Source organism: Poecile atricapillus, chromosome 4 (genome assembly GCF_030490865.1).
Source record: "Poecile atricapillus isolate bPoeAtr1 chromosome 4, bPoeAtr1.hap1, whole genome shotgun sequence".
In the NCBI taxonomy this organism is placed as follows: Eukaryota; Metazoa; Chordata; class Aves; order Passeriformes; family Paridae; genus Poecile; species Poecile atricapillus.
The window spans coordinates 34,014,804-34,034,550 of record NC_081252.1 but is presented as its reverse complement, the minus strand read 5'-3'; the positions used below and the strand labels follow the sequence as shown (position 1 = coordinate 34,034,550).

The 19,747-nt window shown below is 38.3% G+C and overlaps 1 protein-coding gene across 1 annotated transcript in view; it reads left to right on the top strand.

Moving 5' to 3' along the window:
- DCHS2 (dachsous cadherin-related 2) overlaps positions 1–19,747 on the top strand; it is a 107,022-nt gene that overhangs the window by 49,594 nt on the left and 37,681 nt on the right. The window contains exons 3-5 of the mRNA XM_058838843.1: positions 2,626–2,857; positions 16,137–16,373; positions 17,700–18,719. Coding sequence (XP_058694826.1) covers positions 2,626–2,857; positions 16,137–16,373; positions 17,700–18,719 — 1,489 coding nt within the window. The remainder of the gene's footprint in view (positions 1–2,625; positions 2,858–16,136; positions 16,374–17,699; positions 18,720–19,747) is intronic.

Here is a 19,747-nt window from a genome sequence, read left to right as displayed (position 1 = left end):
ACACCAGAGAGTACAACAGTAGTTAAAAGTACTCAAACATTTGAGATAAGGGATTTTAAAATGAACAGCTGTGGCTTTCTGTTCCTTGTTAACATGTTTTGACAAATGTAATTTTCTGTCAGCAATAGAATTTATGTGAGTCAGCCTTCATATTTTAGAAGATTTGTTTTACTTGCTTCCGAGTAGTTGAAGTATATCCTCATCATTAGAAATAGGAGTTTTTGTTCCTTCTCAATTGGAATTACACTTTTGTTCAGTTGTCAGAGCAAGAATTGTGCCATAACCAGTTAATATCATAAGCTGAGTAAATATCATAGTTGGCATGTGAAGGGTATACACGGCTTTTTCAGGAAAAGAAGGTTCTGTCTCCATCATGAAATCTGGTCAGTCTTCTTAGAGAATAGGTTTCCCTATATACTTAGGGTTAATCAGTTTCAAAGGACTTTTCAGTCTTTACATAGCTTTGTAGCACAAATGTAGATTGGCTAAAGAGTGGGGTTTGGGGTTTTTTTCAGGTCTGTTTAGCAATGATGAAGCTTGAAAGAAACAGTTTAACACAAACTCTTGTGAGTTTGGTTTTATGCTGTTCCAACCATCTTTTTTTCAGATGCTTTTTATTCTTGATCTCACTTCCTTCCTGGTCCTCTTGCCTTAAAAATAATTTATTTCTGTTTTAAAGTACCTGAAGGCTGCAGACACACACAACATCTTCTGACAGTGAGCAGAGCACATTCTCTCCCCTTCCCCTGCATTCCCTTTTAGCTCCTGTGCAGGGATTTCCTTATCATGGAAATCAAGGTACTGGGGAAGGGGGCTTGCCCTCAAGTGGGGGTGTTGACATTGGGCTCACTGCCATCTCCATTTCTCCATATTGGCATGGGGTTTCATGGCTGTCCCAATAACTGGTAGGCTGATGACCATCTTTTAGAGTCCTGGTCTTCAGGCAAGAGTGCTGGCTGCCTGTGCAGCAGCATGAGCTGTGGAAGCATGCCATGCCTTATTTCTCTCAGAAGCATACCAGGAGGATGTGGGATAGATCTCCTTGTTTGTGGGTGAAACAGACATATGATGCACAATATCATCTTAATTTTCTGCTTATTTGAGCCTTTATAGGAATGTCACTGCACCCAATAGAGGCAACATTACAACACAGTGGAAAAAAACAAAACCAGGACAAAGCAAAAATCACTATGAAAATGTGAGAGCAAATGATGATAGTATTTTTTTCCCAAAAATTAGTCTGAGCCTATGGATACACTAAGCAAACCCTCAAAAATAGTTTTGTGTGTGCTTGTTATATAGCAGGGTAAAAGTCTAAAGGAGTCATAGTCAGTTTAAATCTTTAGGTAATTTAATGAAGGTCAGCTTTAAAAATAATTGATGTAAAAATTTGATTGCAGAATTAGGCAACACAGTTGGTTTTGAGTTGGTTTGGTTTTCTTTGTATCGTGGCTACTGTGACTGCAAAATGAAGTTTGCACTAGCTCAGCATAGTTTGTCATGCGTATGCATGAACATCTGATCTCTGTCAGCAGTTTCTCTAAGTGACTGCTACAAGCACACCACGCTCAGTGTGACTTTGAAGAACTCAGGATTCTTCCTCCATCTGTGTTTTAAAGTACTGCATAAAGCACGTGCAGACTGTACATGCCTGTGCTGCCTTGTGCCTCTGAACATGCCAGTGCCTCAGAATTTACTTCTATCTCTGCCACAGTGGACCTACTGTCTTTTAAAAATGCACTTCCTATGGCTGTAAAATAATCTTGGAAACACGAGCCCCTCCAAACTTATGGAAGGAGTCCTCTGAGAAGTAAATTGCCATTAGTTTCACTGGGGCACGTCAGCACCCACAGAACTGTCATTTTTGCAGATTGTCACAGAATTCAGTGCTTTGTCATAGCAAATCAGTATTTTTCTGTAGCATAGTCTGATAATCCATCTTCCAGTTGGCTCCTTTCTTCTCCAGTTTCACTCCAGAGCAAGGCTAAATGTGGTCCCATGTGGTATTTTAGTGGGCGTTTGTAGGGCATCAGTCAATAAATTGAGGATAGGTCTTGTAGACAGCAGCCTGACAGGTCAGCTTTTGGCTGTCCTGCACTGCTTTAAGTTTGTATCCCTGGTTAAAAAAGTCTCATTTATTCACCCTTATGATGGTCATGCTTTTACATCTGAAAAATAGATGAGAGAAGTTATTCCTGCTTTACTGGAGCACTACAGTCACCTGAGGGGCATGTCTTTCTGGGGCAAAAAGCCCCTGGCTTTTATCTGTGAAGGAATAAGTGGGATGTTGGTGATGTCAGCAGAAGCATGTGAAGCTAGACTAGCAAGGTTTTTGCTGAGTGGTGTTCATTAGCATTAACAAAACTGACTTGAAGTTCAGGCCTCACCATTGTAGAGAAGCTGAATTTCTTTATGTACTCAATCAGCCGTTGGTGTTGTGCTGCGCATGTAGCTTGCCTTATGTGTTGTGTTTTGGGGTACAAGTTGCTTTTAATGGACATTTTCATTGCAATATTTTTGCAGTATGTTCCATTTCCTAATGATGGACTGCAGCCAGTTGTGTACCATCCTGTTTTAAAAATTGATCTTGCTTTTTGTTTGTTTTTTTTCTTATTTATCCAACAGGGTGGTCTGAGTGCCCAAGCTTTTGTTCGCATTGAGATAGAAGATATTAATGACAATCAACCCATCTTTGAACAAGACATCTATGTGACAAGTATCAGCAGTCACACACAGCCAGGAACAGAAATCATCAATGTTGTTGCCACAGACAGAGATTCAGGAGTGTTTGGTGTTGTCACATACGAACTGGTCCCAGGAGAATTTTCTTCTTTTTTCACAGTGGATACATCCACAGGTACTGTGTGAGTCTGTGATTCAGAAAGGTGTTAATTATTCAAGAGTCATATTTTCCTTGATGATGTTTTTTGTATTTGGAGTCATGTCATACAGGTGAAATTTGGATACTGAGGGAAAATAATTCTAGAGGTTGATGGAGGATTTAGATTTAACATGAAACCTTTGCATTCACTGGAATAAGCAGAAGAATGGAAAACATAGTACATACCAGCACAATGAAGGACAAACAGTATGCCACTTACCCACTATTTTAAGCCCTGAATCTATTGATCATTGTAAGAAATAATAAAATGTTACTTTTTTACAAAAATATTTGTGTTTCTGAAATTCTTAGGGCTTACTCTTGAAGAGCAATAAAACACCCTTCAAGGTGCTCCTCCTTTCATTTCTTCTCTGTTTCTGTTCTAATCTTTCTCTGTACTGCGCTAGGATAAATCCTCATTGTGCTCAGTCTTACAAGGCACATTTTGCCTCCCTGTTTGACTCAATGTTTAGCTTTGTGTCTTTTTCTGCCTTTTACTTTCTGATGTGACACTGCATCCTTCTGGAGGGTGGTTCAATGAAGGAGTGATGGTGAGAGCAGAAAACCAATTATGGCAAAACCAAATCTGTGTGAATTTTTTTAAAGACTTGTTGAATCTCACAGATTGAATTACTCTTCCCATTGTTATAAAGCAGCTTCTGTAGTCAGCTTTCTAACCTTAAAATAGTTGTCAGCATCAGCTGAGGAGAACATGAACATTGCATCTACAACTGGCCATGGTGCTTTTCAGTAAGTGGTTGACAAAACTGAAATTTCCATTTTTCTTGAGGCCCAGCCCTTGCATGTGAATGTATTCTGATCAACAGGTGGTTATGGCATACATTTTTTTATATGCTTTAGGATATTTTTAGACTGTAGTACATGTGTGTATATATTAGCTCTTTGGCATACAAAATGTTGCAAGATTCTATTCTTTTAAAACAGTGTCTGTTTTTACACAGTTCCCAAAACATTCCGATGAACAGAACTAATCTTCTTAGGAAGTCAGGCTGCTTGTCTTGGCTATTTCAGAATTTATTTAACTGTGGACTTTTAACTACCTGTCAAGTCAGGTTCTCAGGGGCATAACTGATGTCAAAACTACGTAGGTCAGTCAATAATTAGGAAGCTGGATCTCTACAGGCATTTAACTGGTCATTTTAAAACTGTCCCATCAGGCTTGTTGAAGAGAGCCCCTGTGGATCACATTAGCAGCATTGGCTCTGCAGCAACCCTTTGCTGAAAGAAAGCGTTTTGAAAGGCTTCTTCCTTGGATTGTGACCTTTTGGCCTCTCTTTCCAGTTTGGCACTTTGTATAGGAAAAATGTCATGCTTAATGATGAAGACTCTCTAAGCTTGTAAGTTACTATTACGTCGTGGATCTATCACGGTATTTTATCAAAGGCAGAGCAAATTCAGAGTGAAGTTGCTTGAGGTCATTATTGCTGACATTTCATGATGAGAAAAGCTCTTAGGTCAGGCACTATTCCCAGCATTATAGTGCTTGGAATCTGATTGCACTTAATCAGATCTCCTGGGTAATTCACAAGGTCAGACTGTGTCTAATTTTAACTTATTAATATTAATGCTGTGGGCTTTTTTTTCTTTATACACTTTTTCCATTTATATTCTTCCACATCTACTGACAATAGTGCTTATGTTCAGTCACTGCTGAGGCGAATGATTTTTAAACTATTAGAAAAAATAAATATTTTAAACAAAAAAACCCCAAAACATAAAAATTACCAATTTTTCACACAAAATTTTTGTAATCTTTGAGCTCCAAAACCTGTTCAGTATTCAGAGAGAGGTGAAACAAGTGGTTCACTACTAGGGCACAGAGATTTTGAGCTCTTCCTCCTTACTTCTTGTTATGACAGAGACATTTTCCAGTGTTCATTGTGCTAAAGCTGTCTTCATATGCTCTGATATATGGCCTAATTTAGCTGTGCCTCTCTGAAGGTTACGTGAGGGACTTCATCTAGTTAGCTGGGCTGCATTTTGTGTACAGAGGGCAATGGACAAGTATGTGAAGGAGCAGGCATTCTCCAGGAGAAGGATGCTCAGACCAGAAAGCCAAATGAGATGATATTACAGTTTGGTCTCTGTTTTTCTGATCTTATGGATGCGCAGTCTGTTACTGATGCGTTCTACAGTTTTTCCAATTTACAGTATGGCATATTCTGTTTTGTCTGCTCTTCTCATTATTAGAGGACCTAAACAGAGGGATAGTGATGGTTTGGAGAATTCTGTGGGTTTGCCTGCCTGCTAAGTTTTATTTTTTTAAATAATTATTTTTCTCACTGATAGAACATTTACTAATGCAGTAATTTTCTCCTTTCCAATTTTGAATTCCTATGTTCATTATAGCCCTCAATATTTTATGTGGACAGAGATATTTTTAGTATGATGAGATTTAAAATAATTAGTGCAGTTTGTCACATTACACTCTGATGCATTAAAATCATATTCAAGATTATGCTGTTATCCATGATGTGTAATTTCTCCTTTTCTTTTGACATTTTCTCTTTTTTCTAGCATGAAAAATTTATCTCACTGATTTTCATCAGGGGTTTGTTTGTTGAGTGCTGCACTTAGGATACTCACTAAAAATTGACTTTTGAATTTTTGGGAGAGAAATGGATAAAACAGTAAAATAACAACTGAAACCCAAATTCTTAGCTGCTATGGCTTGCTTCTGGGTCTTGTTTGTTAAAGCTCTTAGTTTTTCTATGAGCTGTGTTCAGAATATTCTACCAGCTGGTCAATTCCTGACTATATAAAGTATAACAATACTGCTTGTGATACAAAGATATGAGGTTGAGACACAGCCAGGCTCTCTGAAGGGGCTTCATCTTTTGTTTCAAGCACTGGAACCTGTGGATGTTGTAAATAGATAAATTCAGTGGAAGTGGGAAGGAACATCCTTTCATTGACCAGGTAGACTGATTTTTTAATTTTTTTTTAATTCAAAACAAGATTTTATTAATTATATTTGTTTGCTATTTTAGCTTTTAGACACCACATGTATTGTTTATGATATGCTCTTGTACTCATAAATAACCTTTATTGTGTTTCCATTTTTGAGAAAGTCGAAGTGTTTTTCATTTGATTGATGATAGACTTTCCACAAGAAAAACCACTTTAAGAACTGTGTAACTAGAAAAATGTATGGAGAGGAAACTGTAAACCAGCTTCTCTGCTGGTTCGTGACTCTTGCTATCATTTGTTTCTAGCATTGGTGTAAACAACATCTTGGCTTCATTATGTTGCCTTTTGTAGATATCTGATCCATGCATGATCTATGAACAGTACTCGTGAATTGATTAGAACAGGGCAAGTTGAAGAGCTCTTCTGGCTAAGAAACCGTTTGAGCTATGTTTGTTTATTTTCCCATTGTTACCTAACAAGCTATCTGAAAGACAGTGTATTTATAGTTATGGCTGAGCGGGTAATTAAAAATGTAATTCACAGGATGCAATCATAAGTGTGGCAGAAAACCTATGCAGTGCTTAACTTTAAGACTTTAGGATTAACAACTGAATTTGTAAACTTCCATTACAATAACAGCATTAATACTTATCTTCACCCAAGGGCATGTAATTAATTTTTCCATTGATCTTAGTGATGCCCTATTCAAGAGATGGGCAAAAAGATAGTTATCATCATCATAGCTCTGGTTCAGGGAAGTTGTTTCAAACCAACAAATTAATAATAGTCCTTGAAAATTATTATGGACCAGTGTGACTTTGTGTCAGTCTTCAGGTAAATGGTCTTTTCATAGCCTTAAAACAAATCTCCTAGCTAGCCCATGTGTGCAGAGAAAACTTCCATGAAGGCTAAGTAAAAGGCAGCAGCCATTAGTTTGTCTTCATGTGAATGCATTTGTTTTTTAAACCTAGCATGAAAACGATGTAGAGAATCATTTACTTAGTGTATGTTACAGCAGTATAAGCATTTAATTTAGTTTCTTTCAACTCTATTAGATATTTAGGCTCGTGTTTCTGTGATTCCTATGTAAATTGGATGCCTAGAACAAAGGCTATGGCCTTCCTTTTGTGTATTTTTTAGAGAATGTTTCTGTGAACATGGTGGATAGACCTGGGCTGGATGCCAGGTACCCACTAAAGTCACTCTATTACTCTCCTCCTCAGTTGTGCAGGGGAAGAAAATGATGACAAAAGGCTTGTGGGTCAAGAGAAGGGCAGGGAGAAATCTCTCAGCAATTACTGTCACAGGCAAAAGAGATTCAATTTGAGGAAGTGACTTTAATTTATTGGCAATCAAATCGGAGGAGGGTAATGAGAAATAAAAACTACATCATAAAAGATATTTTGCCCCCCCCCCCCCCCCCCCCCCCTTTTTCTTGCACTTAACTTCACTCCCAATATTCACTATTTTCTCTGACCTGGCAGCACAGGAGGATAGGGAATGGGAACTGTGAAATTCATCACAGGTGGTCTCTGCTGCTCCTTCTTCCTCACACGCTACTGCTCCAGCATAGGTCATTTCAACAGTATCCAGTCCTTTAGGAACAGAATGATCCAGTGGGGGTTTCCTGCAGGGTCACAACTCCTGCAGCAAACCTGCACCAGTACGAGCTTCCTATGGGGCCACAGCCTTCTTTGGGCATCCATCTGCTCCAGTGAGGGGTCTTCCATGGGCTGGGGGTGGATCTCTGTTCCACTGCAGACCTCCATAGGCTGCAGCATAGGGGACAGCTGCCTCACCATGGTCTGCACCCCGGAGCCACTCCTGTAGCCCTTACACAGCCAAACCCTTGCCACAAAAACACAGTACACTGAGATATTTGGAGATCGCTCCATTGACTTGAAGATACTTGGATCACCCTTTTGTTGTAATACTTTCTGTCACTTATACCAAAAAACTCATTTTGAGGAGATCAGACAAGCCTTGTTGCAAAATCTGGTTAGTAGTTGAACATTTAAAAAAAAAAAAAATCAGCACAGGAGTACAGCTCCTGCAAAATGAACATTCTTTTGAGGAAGTTTTGACTTGCTAAAAACTTGCTTCCTTTAAGATGAGCTCTGATTTCTTTTTAACAGAAGAGCAAAGGACACCATGCGACTAAAATGTCCTGTAAAAGATGTAGAGCAGTCAACGAGCTTGATCTGTTGGAGAAGAATAAAAGGATGAATATACCTAAAGATCATGCAAATTTAAGAATATAAGAAGTACCTTAACCAAAAACCAAATTTAATTCCAGCATCTTATCACTTTAACAGTGCCTAGTAATGGATACAAGAAGAGGAGTTGTGGAACTTGTACAGAACAATGCCTCACTGGTGTATGTTTCTTGTGGCAGTGTGTATTTTAGTGCTGTGCTACTTCCATTACTGCACTATGGAACCATATGTAAATGTAATTTAATGGCAAACTAACTTATAATGAACTTTGATTTGGTTCAGAATAGATTCGTTCCAGTTAAGGATGATGACAAACTTTGTTCTACTGAAAAAATAGAACTGTTTTTTGACAGATGCATCTTGGGAAATTTTAATTGCATTAAGAAGTTTTGCTTTATTCTTATTGCAATACAGGTTGAAAAGTAATGTTGAAATGCCATCATTGCTTTTTGTGGCTGAAAAACCCCCAAAACTTAACTTTACTCAATGTATTATGGAGTGTTTAATATATAGCAGATTGTACTAGGCACTGAAGTAAAATGGGGATGCGCCCTTTTTAAAGAAAACAAGGCCATATTTATGATGATTGATGATGTTTTCGTATAGTATTGTAGGAAAAAATAGTTTATTTTTAAACTACTTTTGGCATTTTCCTACAGCATGTAGTACATTTGCTAAACATATGAAGAGCCTCACATAAATAACATTTAAAATTAAGAGTGTTTTAGTTTGGAACATTTTGAGGCCACTTCTTTTTTTAAACTGCAGTTTCTTCAATTACTGTCTTTCTGATCTGTCATACGATACTGATAGTGTATTTGGAATGCTGCAAATCAGAGGAATATGTCTGAGACATCAGTTTAGCACAGTAAGTTTTCACCTTTGAAAAATTTTGTGTTAAATCAAAAAAGAAAAATTTGTGATCTCAGCTATTTGTGGACATTTACCTCCACTGAGATCTCATCTAATGAGACATTTACCATAAAGAATGCAGAAAATAGTATATTGTCCTAGAAGCACACAAAACTTGCTGTAGTAAGTGTAAGGGTGCAGATTTGGCCCTGAAAGAAAGTTGTGTAGCAGAACAGCATGAAAAAATATCCATATTGCTAGCTCTTAATGTAGCTCTTTTTTCTTTCATGTATAAAATCCAATAAAATAAACCATCTACAAAGAGAAATAATCCTACAAGCTATGTGACAAAAACTCGACCATGCAATAGTGGAGTGTACATGAGATTATTGTGCATGAAAGAATGCAAAGTACTACCAAAAATACTCTAGGCCACCCTCTTTTCTCTTAGTTAAGCCAGTGTCAGATCTCATAAACAGAAGAACCCACCAGAAGAGGCAAAGAGCAGACTTCCATGGCATTGCACAGATGATGTGGGCTGATTTAAAAATAAACAATGGTAAAAAGCAAAAAGTTATGCCCAAAACTCCCATTTTAGAGGAGGGGAATAATGATATTTATACAGTGAAATTCAGACAACCGTTTTCTTTGCTAGAGACTGTATATGTCTCAGAGCACAGGATTTATTTACTGTACTTTGCGTTCTCAGTTAACCTAAAGAAAAGAAGAAAGTGGTAGGTCAAGGGAGCATTGTAACATTGTGGTACAACGTTACAATGAATGTTGCAGGGAAGTGTGTGCAGCAGAAAATCGGTTAATTTAAATGAAGGGCAGCATCTGGAATGTTTTGTAGTGCTCTTAATATAGGAACAGCAAATATATCTTCTTTGGCTTATAGCAGGCTTCTGCATCTGTCCTGATACATCTTTTTGTACAGTGCCTTCAAAGAAATACCATCTCTGGTTACCATGGCAGTCAAGTTTTGTTACCAGGCTGTGCACTGAGCTGTTTTTGGATCTAGAGCCTGGCAGGTTGATTGAAAAAGGTCCTTGATTAGAAAGATGTTTTTGGAAAACTTTGATAAGCTAAGCAAGAAAAGGCAACCTGCTGAGAAGGTGTGGCTGGGCTGGAGCTGTGCAGATTGTGGGGGGAGGTGTCTGCCTTTGTCTTTGAAAACACAGCAATTCACCAGGCTGAAGTCCTGCCTGCTTACTGCTGTAAGCTTTGATTTCTGGATGGACTCACGTTTGTGTGCGAGTGTTTGCTTTGTACACAATCAGACAGCAGACACGCTCTGAGTTACTACTATGTCAGATTAAAGGAAATAAACCAGGACAAAAACAAAGGAAATCTTGTAACAGCAAATTATATCTCTTCAGTTATCTGTTTTACTGAAAAAATAGAATTTTGTTGAGTTTTTTGTTGCTTTGTTGCTTTTTTGGTTTTTTTAGGGAATAATTTTTTAAACATGTAATAGTAAAAGCAGAGGAAGCTAGGAGACACCTCATCTTCTAAACTGGCAAACTACAGTCTGTAGAGACATAAAATTTTGCATCCCAAATTGCAAGACTATGTCTAAAAAGCACTTGTGTAAGAGAACTGAGCCTAGATGATACAAAACCATTCTCGTCCTATACTCATGCCCTCTTCTGCTCAACATTAGAGGCTCAGGTGGGTATACTGTTTGTGAATAATGGAACTTCTGTAATTAGAAATTCATATTTTGTGTGTTGATGAATACTTCTTAACTCATTGAAACTCTGTAATCTATAATATTTGAAATGTAGTCATGCATTAGTGGCATGCTTCTGGGGGGAGCTGCAGTATTAAAACTGCTTATGTTATTTTATAGATTCAGGTAGTGGTTTATGTGCAGACACCCAGCATGGTCAGGTTCTGATGAAGTGCTCTAGGACAGACTTCTGTGTGCTAAGCAATTTTTGTGATTAAACACAGTATGTTTATATAGTATTGGTTGTAGACACTAAGTCCTTTTATAGCTATTTCTCTTTCTAAGAGGAAAACTATGAATTGAGCAAAAGAATTTGCTACAGAGGGGCCTGTGTTGAAAACATCTCCAGTGCAGGGGTATGAGACCTGTAAAGTAGAAACGTAGCTAGAAGATTGATACAGGTTTTATCAGTTATTTACTACAAAAATATTCAAACACTGAATATTTTCAAACTGAAGAAGTCCTTTTCTTTGCTGAAATGCAAACCAGCGTTTGTGTCATCAAAAGTAAGCTTTTTAAAGACTTTCATGTGAGCTGAGCTGCGTGTATTACAGCAGGTAGACTGTAAATGTAATTCCTTATTAATTCCTTATTAATTCCTTCCTTCCCCTGGCAGTTATTAAACCAGCTTTTCAGTGTATTTGGCAGAGTGTTGCTATGGTTACCAGCATGAATGCAGCTTCACTAAAAAAGGTGCATTTTAAGTCCAGGTAAAATGCTAAAGCTGGAATCTGTATGCAGTACTTAAGATGACAGCATAGGCAATGAGTTGGATAAACTGAAATAGAAATGTCAAGCAGAAACACTGTCATTCTTCCTTAAAACAGTGCTGATTTTAATGTTATTGGGAAATGCACACTTCCTAACTGCATTCATATTCTGGAGGATCACCCAGCACAGATGTGCTCATCTTGAAGTTTTTTTCTGAAACAATAGAGAGCAAAGCTGTGCAGGCACTCCTGCACTGGGAAGTGGCCAAGCTGGGGTGGGTGCTTTGGGCAGATCAGTGGGTCAGTTCTGACCTGCACAGTAAACAGCAGGCCCAGTGGCCAGCTTTGAAGGTGAACTGGGGTGAGGAACCATGTGGACCTTTTGGCCATCTGCTTGTTGTCTGAGCTGTGTCAGGTAATGCCAGCTGGCCCATACTAGGTTATTTGCTGAAGAAATAGTGCCATCATTTAAGTTTCTAAGGGTGGTTGGTTTCAAGGGCTTAGGTAACACCACTGGTAACTGTTGATTGAATTTTATACCTCTTGCTGTATTCTAAAGCTGCTTTTCTATTTCATGAACAATGATATAATATTAGAAGCTGTTTAAGAAAGTGTACCTATGCAATCCAGACTTTGTTACTGAAGTTAGTGCATCCTGGTAATTATCTTTGCAGCACTTGACTAGCGGAAAACATATGGTTTACCTACAAATGGCTATAAATGTAGGGCTGGTTTTTGTTTTGCTAATGGTAGAACCCTGTGCAAAACCAGATTTTCAAAGTGATCAAATGGAGATGTGTGTAGAAGTCCTATTGGGCTAACCAGTATGATTCTTTTTCCATACAAAAAGTTCTTTTGGTGAGTGAACCTACTTTGGTGCTGTATGCTGTTGTAAGATTAGGACTGAACACAGGATCATTAATATAACAAAACATGTATTTTAAAAGAATCTTTGCATGTGGATTCCTGTCTCCTGCCTTTAACTGTTGAGAAACAGCAGTTAACCCACTTGTGGAATAGGGTGCACCTCCACAAAAATAAGAACAAAATCCTGTGAGAAATGTTGCCATTGCTAGAGGATAGTTGGTGACACAGAGTCCTGTCCTTCATTAGTGCATTTGCACTTCCTGGGTGAATAGGCACAAAGTGAAGAGCGAGACTTCATGGAAATTCATGCCCTACCATGTACAGTGAGTGAGGAAGTATGAAGCAGATTAAAGAGCTGGCCATTAGGATTTTGCCTTCAGTATTAGTTCTCCCCATACATTCAGTCCTCCAAACCATCGTAACGATTTCTGCTAGCCCTTAAGCACAGATTGTTCTGCAGCAAAACATCTGTAATTCCAGCTGTGCTGACCTGCCTTGGAGTAGAGCTATTCCCAGACTTCAGCCTGCAGTGGCAGTTGCTAACATGCATCCAGCATTGCAAGTTCTGCCTGAAATCTGTATCTAGATCATACCCAGGCAGCAGGCAGTCTGTATGTCATGCTTTTGATTTAAAGGGTTGGGATCTGCAATCTCCCATGCCGATCTAGTCAAGAAAATGAGATTGCCAAGGTGTGAATGAGGCTGGATGTTAATGCTTCATCTGGTGTGTAATTATAGGATTGTTCACCTGCGAAACAGAAATTATTCCAGCTCATTCTCATGCAGAATAAGGAATTAACCAGAGGTAAAATCTTCAGAGCACTGCAGTGATATACATATTAATTTGAAAAATGGGAATGAAATGTTTTTAAAGGCAGCAGATAAGACTATTCATTTATATGCTGAGTCAAGCTGTAAGAAAGGTGGCACTTTTCTTAAAAAGTGGACCCACACTTATGTATTTGTGGTCTCCTGCTGGGAGCTTTAGTAAAACATTCCTTGCAGAGGAGCTGTTTCATCCTTTTCCATTGTCAATGTTTATAGAAACTGTTGTTCATAATGGAAGAATATATTCTGTACCACAGCAAACTGATTGTCTTTTAAGTTCTCTCTGAAGCCTTGAATTACAGGCTGCAAATTATTGTGGTAATAACAATAATAAGCCCCAATCTTAATTACAGAATGAGGAAGAAAGGAAAACCATGGTTCATCTTCAGTCTGTTACTTAGAGAGACATGCCTCTGTTGAGTTTCACACACTGGACCTGTGGCTTTGACAGTTCCTGCTCCGTGTAATTTCCTTCTGTGTTTCTGCCTTTGCAGTGTAGTACTCGGGCACCTCCTGCGCCCTGCTGCAGCAGATGAAATGCATCCAGCCAGCCTGCTCTGAGGTGTGCTAGCAGCTGCTTTTGGCCAAAGTGGTCCTGACAGTCCATTTCAGTCACAGTCTGCCGTTTTACCTAATGATACAGAAAGTGAAATCCCAGATGCTGTTTTCTTCTATGACTTCTTTCCCATCATGTAGTGTGATAACAGAGCCTAATGAGGCTTGTGCACCAGCATATGGCAGAGCTATCTCAAATGTCTCTATAGATTATATGTCACCAGATGCAAAGCTAATGCCCAGTCCTACAAATGCTGAAATAAACAGAATGTACACAGTAAAAAGTCAAAATGGGCTATTAAATTTCTGCATACTACAGTTTTTGAGGTTGGAGGGAGCCATATGGAAAACACATACTTTTTACTTGCATTTTGCTACTCTTCTTATGGTGTCCCTGGTCCTGCAAAAGAGAGCTGAGTTGGCGAAATGGACTTGCCTATACCCCTTTTTCCCTAGGACACAGCAAAAGAATGAAGAAAGAAAACAAATCTTTTATTAATTTTCTTTCTGCTTTCTATAACTGAACTGGCATGGAATGTGCTGAGATGTGTCTAGGTCAGCAGAGAAGGAGCTTTGGTTCTGAAATAATTCTTTTCCATCAAGTCTTCAGAGCTCCTGGAATGGAGCACTGTTTGCTCCACCCTTTGCTATAGGATGTTCTGAAGTCTTTAGTTACGCCTCTGAGAGTAAGATTTTCAGTTTGAGTTAAGTTTAAGTTTCAGCTTTTCTGTAGAAGTTTTCCAGTTCTCCACATACCTCTTGAAGTATCTAAATGAAGACATATTTATATCCTTGTCAATAGAAAAATATCCAGTTGGTCAAATTAGTAACATATAGTCCATTTGATTTAAATTAATTTGACAGAAATTATATTAAAAATCCATGTGTATATGTTTACCCTCTGGGGAAAAATAGTTAAACCCCTTTTTCCTTCAAACTACAATTACTCAGATTACCTTGGGAAATGCCAACAGTTTGTGTCCTTGAAGGACTACTTTGTTGAGCTGCTTAAGTAATCATAAAACTCAATGATCAGAAGAAAAAAAATAAATTTAAAAGCCAAAATAAGGTTGTTTCTTAGAATTGCATCAGTTGTTAGCAAAGCTAAGCTGGATTCAGCTGAGCTAGATCATTACTGCACCCTGAATCCATCTGAATCAATGTTGAGCTTTTTGTGTGGTTTGTCACACTGGAATAAGTGTCCCTTTTTTGCTAGTGAAAAGCATTTTTCCTTGATCCTGAAGACCCTTTTACTGCATTTTAAGCATATCAAGACATAGTTTATTATAGTCTTTTGGCAGTATATTTGGAACATATATTGCATGCATGCACATTTGAATCTTTCTAAGAATTTTATGTGTTTTCCATTATTCTGCATTAAATGGATTGTAGAAAATTAAGGTTGTAGCTTCACCCTGAATTCTGAGAAGATATATTCTCATTGAATCATGCATTGATTCTCCTAAGACACTTTGAGCTAAAGCTAGTTTTACCCTGTCTAACCACTAAATGTCCAACTTGAATGGCAGACATCATCCCTACTAAACTTGTCTTAACAGTCAGGAAATTATAAAGGTAGCCCAACATTTAAAGGTTTTGTTTTAATGAACTGCCAGAGGTTCTGTGTCTTAACCGGCTTCTACAAAAAGCTAGGTAATTTCTTAAAAATATCTGTAGGTATGTAAAGGGTTGTCCCTATTAGTTGAATGGAGTTTACTGCAATTTTACTGCTTAACACACTGTGATTTTAGCATTTAGTGTATATTTAGTTAAACTCACTCATTGTTAAGAAAAATTTTCCTGCATTTGGTCACCTTTCATCTTCATTTTCATGTTGAAAAACTTACTTTGCAAATATATTGTCTTGAGGAATGAACATTCAAAGTACTATATTTTGGGACAGAACATTGCATTATTTTCAAAGAATTAGTTCATACAGTTTATATAAAATGTAATTGTTAGAAGCTTGAAAATTCAATGGACCTTAGAATTCACTATTAAAGGGTATTTTGACAGAAACTTGTGATCAGACAGCAGGTGATTGTTTCCCAGATATTTTCCACAGAGCCCCCTGCTCCTAATATTTATATTTTGGGGCTTTGACTCCATTTGTGTGGATGTTTTATTTCAGGAGTTATTTAAGCAATGTCTCTGCAGTCTGTTTGAAATAACATTAAGTTTACCATTTGCAAAGATAAATTAATTTGTAACAATACTTTTTTTCTACCCCAATGCATTTCCAAGTTGCTATAGACTAGTAGTAGCAATAAAATTTAGCATCATTAAGGATTTAACTGAATCTGTGTTTCTAAAATCAGAATTATGGACACTGTGTTTTGAAACAGAACTTGCTGTCTTTCAGTGGCTCTGTGAATGGTAAAGATCATAAAGTTTTAAAAGAACTTGGCTCTCAAAAATTGAATTGGGAGTGCTGATTTTTGTCCACATGGTTTCTAAGAGATTTTTCTCTTAGAGTAGCGATACATGTTGAAACTAATTTGACAGCCTGCTGAATGTGGTCTTACATCTCTCTTAAGTGCTATTTTATTTCTGTGTACTTTCAGGAATTATTTACCTTACCTCAGCTCTTGGCCACCTGACACGTTCTGCAATCCTCCTGACTGTTTCTGCACGGGATGGGGGTGGCCTTCCCTCTGCCAGCAATGCAGCTGTCACAGTAAACATCCTTCAGACTGTTTTGGTTCCTGCCACATTTGAGAGGTCTCGGTATAGCTTTTCTGTTCCAGAAGATGCACCTGAAGACAGCGTGATTGGCACCGTGAAGGCCAGAGAGCCTACAAGTAAGTCACATTCTCAGTCAGAGATTGTTGTATTTTTGTTGTGACCATTAACTGGAAATAGCTGTGGATGATTTTTATTTCCCCCATAAACCTCCATGTTATTCATTCAGTCTGTCAAGCATTAAATAGAATTTAGTGTTGGTGTTTACAGCAACTGGTGTAATGGCTGGTTTATCAGGATGCTCTTTAGAACAGTTGGAGATTCATGGTATGCTCCTTGGTGGTCCATAGAGATTGGCAATGGCCTCCATTTTCATCCTGATGGATTTCTGTAATTGTAAATGGGGAGATAGGAAGCATGTTGTGAAAGTTCAAGTAAGTGTGACGGTTTGGCTCATGTTAAAGCATTAGCCATCCAAGCCAAATCTCAGAGCAATACTTAATATAAGAAAGTATTCAGAAGTTTCAGAGGATCTTCAAGAAATGCTCTTGGCCACCTGTCAAAAAACCAAACGACCAAACAAAACCCCACACTGTCTCAAATTAAGGGAAGTCCAGATGAATGTTTGTGGGACCTTTTGAAAATATATTTAATCCATCTGGTTTTGTTATCATTTGTAAAGGGAAATGGGTTAGCTCCTGACAGTCCTTGGTCATAAAAAGCCCTGTCCTGAGAGCTGTATGTATTTGGTTCCTATGCAGAGCAGCGGGATCCGTGAGTTCACATAATAACCTGATGATGGATCTGTAAATATAAGGTGGTAGATGACAAGATTTCATACAAACTTGATTAGTCAGGTCCTCCCATTTCCTTCTTTTGGGAAGGACTGTCCTCAGGGTGGAGATAGCACCCATGGGGTGGCCTTGGTAGTAAGCCTGAATCTTTGGACAGCTTGTGCTTTAGGTAGCATCTGATGTATAAATGTTACAACAGTGATCACCCATGAACAGTAAATTTATTAAAATACTTTTTTTTTTCAGGGAACTGCCACTTGTTTCATTCCTTGCTATAGTAAATGCCTATGTGTAGTGAAATTGCTCCCACAAGACTAATTTATAGGAATGTTTTTTCTGTATTTTAGATCAGGGAAAAACAAGAGGCTATTATGTGATTTTCTCTATAGAGTTTTATAGTACCAGTGTGATGAAAATCAAACAGTGCAGAAGTGGACAAACTGTATTCATTCATGTTTTTCTGAAGGGCTCCAGGGATGGGAAGAAGGAAGCATAAAAAGCCTAAGAATGTCAAACATCTGTGTAGCTTACATTTATTCCATTGAATTTAGCAGCATGCATTCCCCCCAGATGTTCTTGCCTATGTTTGTTATCACTTCCATATTTTATTTTATTTTTTTTTACATTTTTTGTTGTTGTTTCTATTTCTAGATTCGTTAGAGGTGGTTTCTTATAGAATTTGCTCTGGTGATCCTCATGGAAAGTTCTCTATCGACCCCCAGGTTGGCATTATCCGCACCAAGAAACAGCTTGACCACGAAGCTCAGCCTGTTGTGGTGCTCACTGTTCAGTCACAGCTGGGTAATTCCCCTGTCTACAGCAGCACTCAAGTCAACATATCTGTGACAGACATTAATGACAACCCCCCAGTATTTCCTACCAAATCTGATAAAGTAAGCATCTCACATACCCAGCCTCCTGGCACTGCTGTCTACATTGCTCACGCAGAAGACAAAGACAGTGGCCTAAACGGGGCAATCAAATACAGTATTGCAAGCAAGCAGTCAGATGCATTTAGCATTGATCCAAGTCTTGGAGTGGTAAACCTTACCAGGACAGTGTTTGCAGAAAAGCAGCAGGAATATACTCTACACATAGCAGCCGAAGACTGTGGAAGTCCTCCTCTGACTTCTTTGCTGGTGTTGACAGTGGTTATTGAAGAGCAGAAGATGGGCCCTACTTTGGTTTTCCAAAGCTTGGTATATCAAGTAGAAATCAGTGAAGCTACCTCTCCAGGTGCCCAGATCCTTCAGGTTCAAGCCCACTCACTTGATCCACACAGCATTACTTCCAATCTGACGTATTCCTTAGAGCCTAGCACTGATTCTGTTGCATTTGGAATCAGCTCTGATACTGGCTGGATTTATCTTCGGAAACGCTTGAACTATGAATGTGCACAAATGCTGAGTTTTAGAGCCTTGGTCAGCACATCTCAGGATGAAAACCTTAGGCAAAATGCAAGTACATCTATAATAGTTAATGTCCTGGATGAAAATGATCATTCTCCCATGTTTATGCGTGAGAGCTACTTCTTTGAAATTGAGGAAAATCCAATTCCCAGTGGTGTGGTTGGCACCATTACAGCCATTGACAAAGACTCAGGAAGAAATGGACAGCTTTCCTATTTCCTCTTGTCTGATGGAAAATATTTCAAGATTAATTCCAACACAGGTAGCATTTTATGATTTATAATCTGCCTAATACTGCTTTTGGAAAGCAGCCTTCCCTAAGGGTATGGAAGTGAAGTATAAAGCTTTCAGGAACTGCTGTGAATCTTTTTGCTTGATATATAAATATTTTAACTCTGAGCTTCACAATTTGGGGAATGAAATAAACCAAGTACATTTTCGTGAAAGATGGACTAGCCCCTAGGATTTTATATTTTTCATGACTTTGTTCATGTCACTTGGTCATAAGTTTTAGTGTTTGGCCAAAAAAAAAAAGAAGTTTTAAGTTATAACTTCAGTAGTTCATATGGTAATTTTTTTTGCCTGTGATCAAGTAGAGTTGAAAAGTACAGATCAGCTGTAAGTAACTATAAAGGTACTCATGAAATTAGACAAAGTGATTTAAAATACTTGTGAATGTTTCTGTAACTGACATCAAAACCGAGTTAGTGTTGTACATGGCATCACAGAAGTCAAATTGGCTGTGAGAAATTTTTCACAGCATAGGGTGTACTCTGCAGTGAATCCCCAAAGCCTCAAGTAATAGGGGTTATGTGTACACCGTATAACACCAGAGAGCAGAGCATGGAAAGCCTAAAGGAAGGGAATCCTTCAAGGGGCACAGGCACTGTAAATAATCCAGTTTAGCAAAATAATACGTAGGGAGCAAAGATCTGTTGTTTAAAATTCCGATTTCCAGATGTCCAGTCCCCATGTGGAGTGAATAGGCATTCCCAGAATTTCTCTATATGAATCTCAAAATAAAAGCAGGTTCCTTTTGAGTACACTCACGGAAGCTTACAGGCAAACAGAATACCGGAAGTTAACCAAGAAGATATAAAAAAAACCATGTGGTTATCTGTGTGATAAGCTTTGGTCAACCGCAAATCTCTGGTTATATTGGATATCACTAAGTAGATGGGGAGAAGACTGGTCAGATTTATTTGCTGGGTTTACCAGAATGCATGGGAGCATAAGAGTTTATGATTAATGTACGTAATTAATAATGGCCCCTTGTCAGCAGTTAAACCC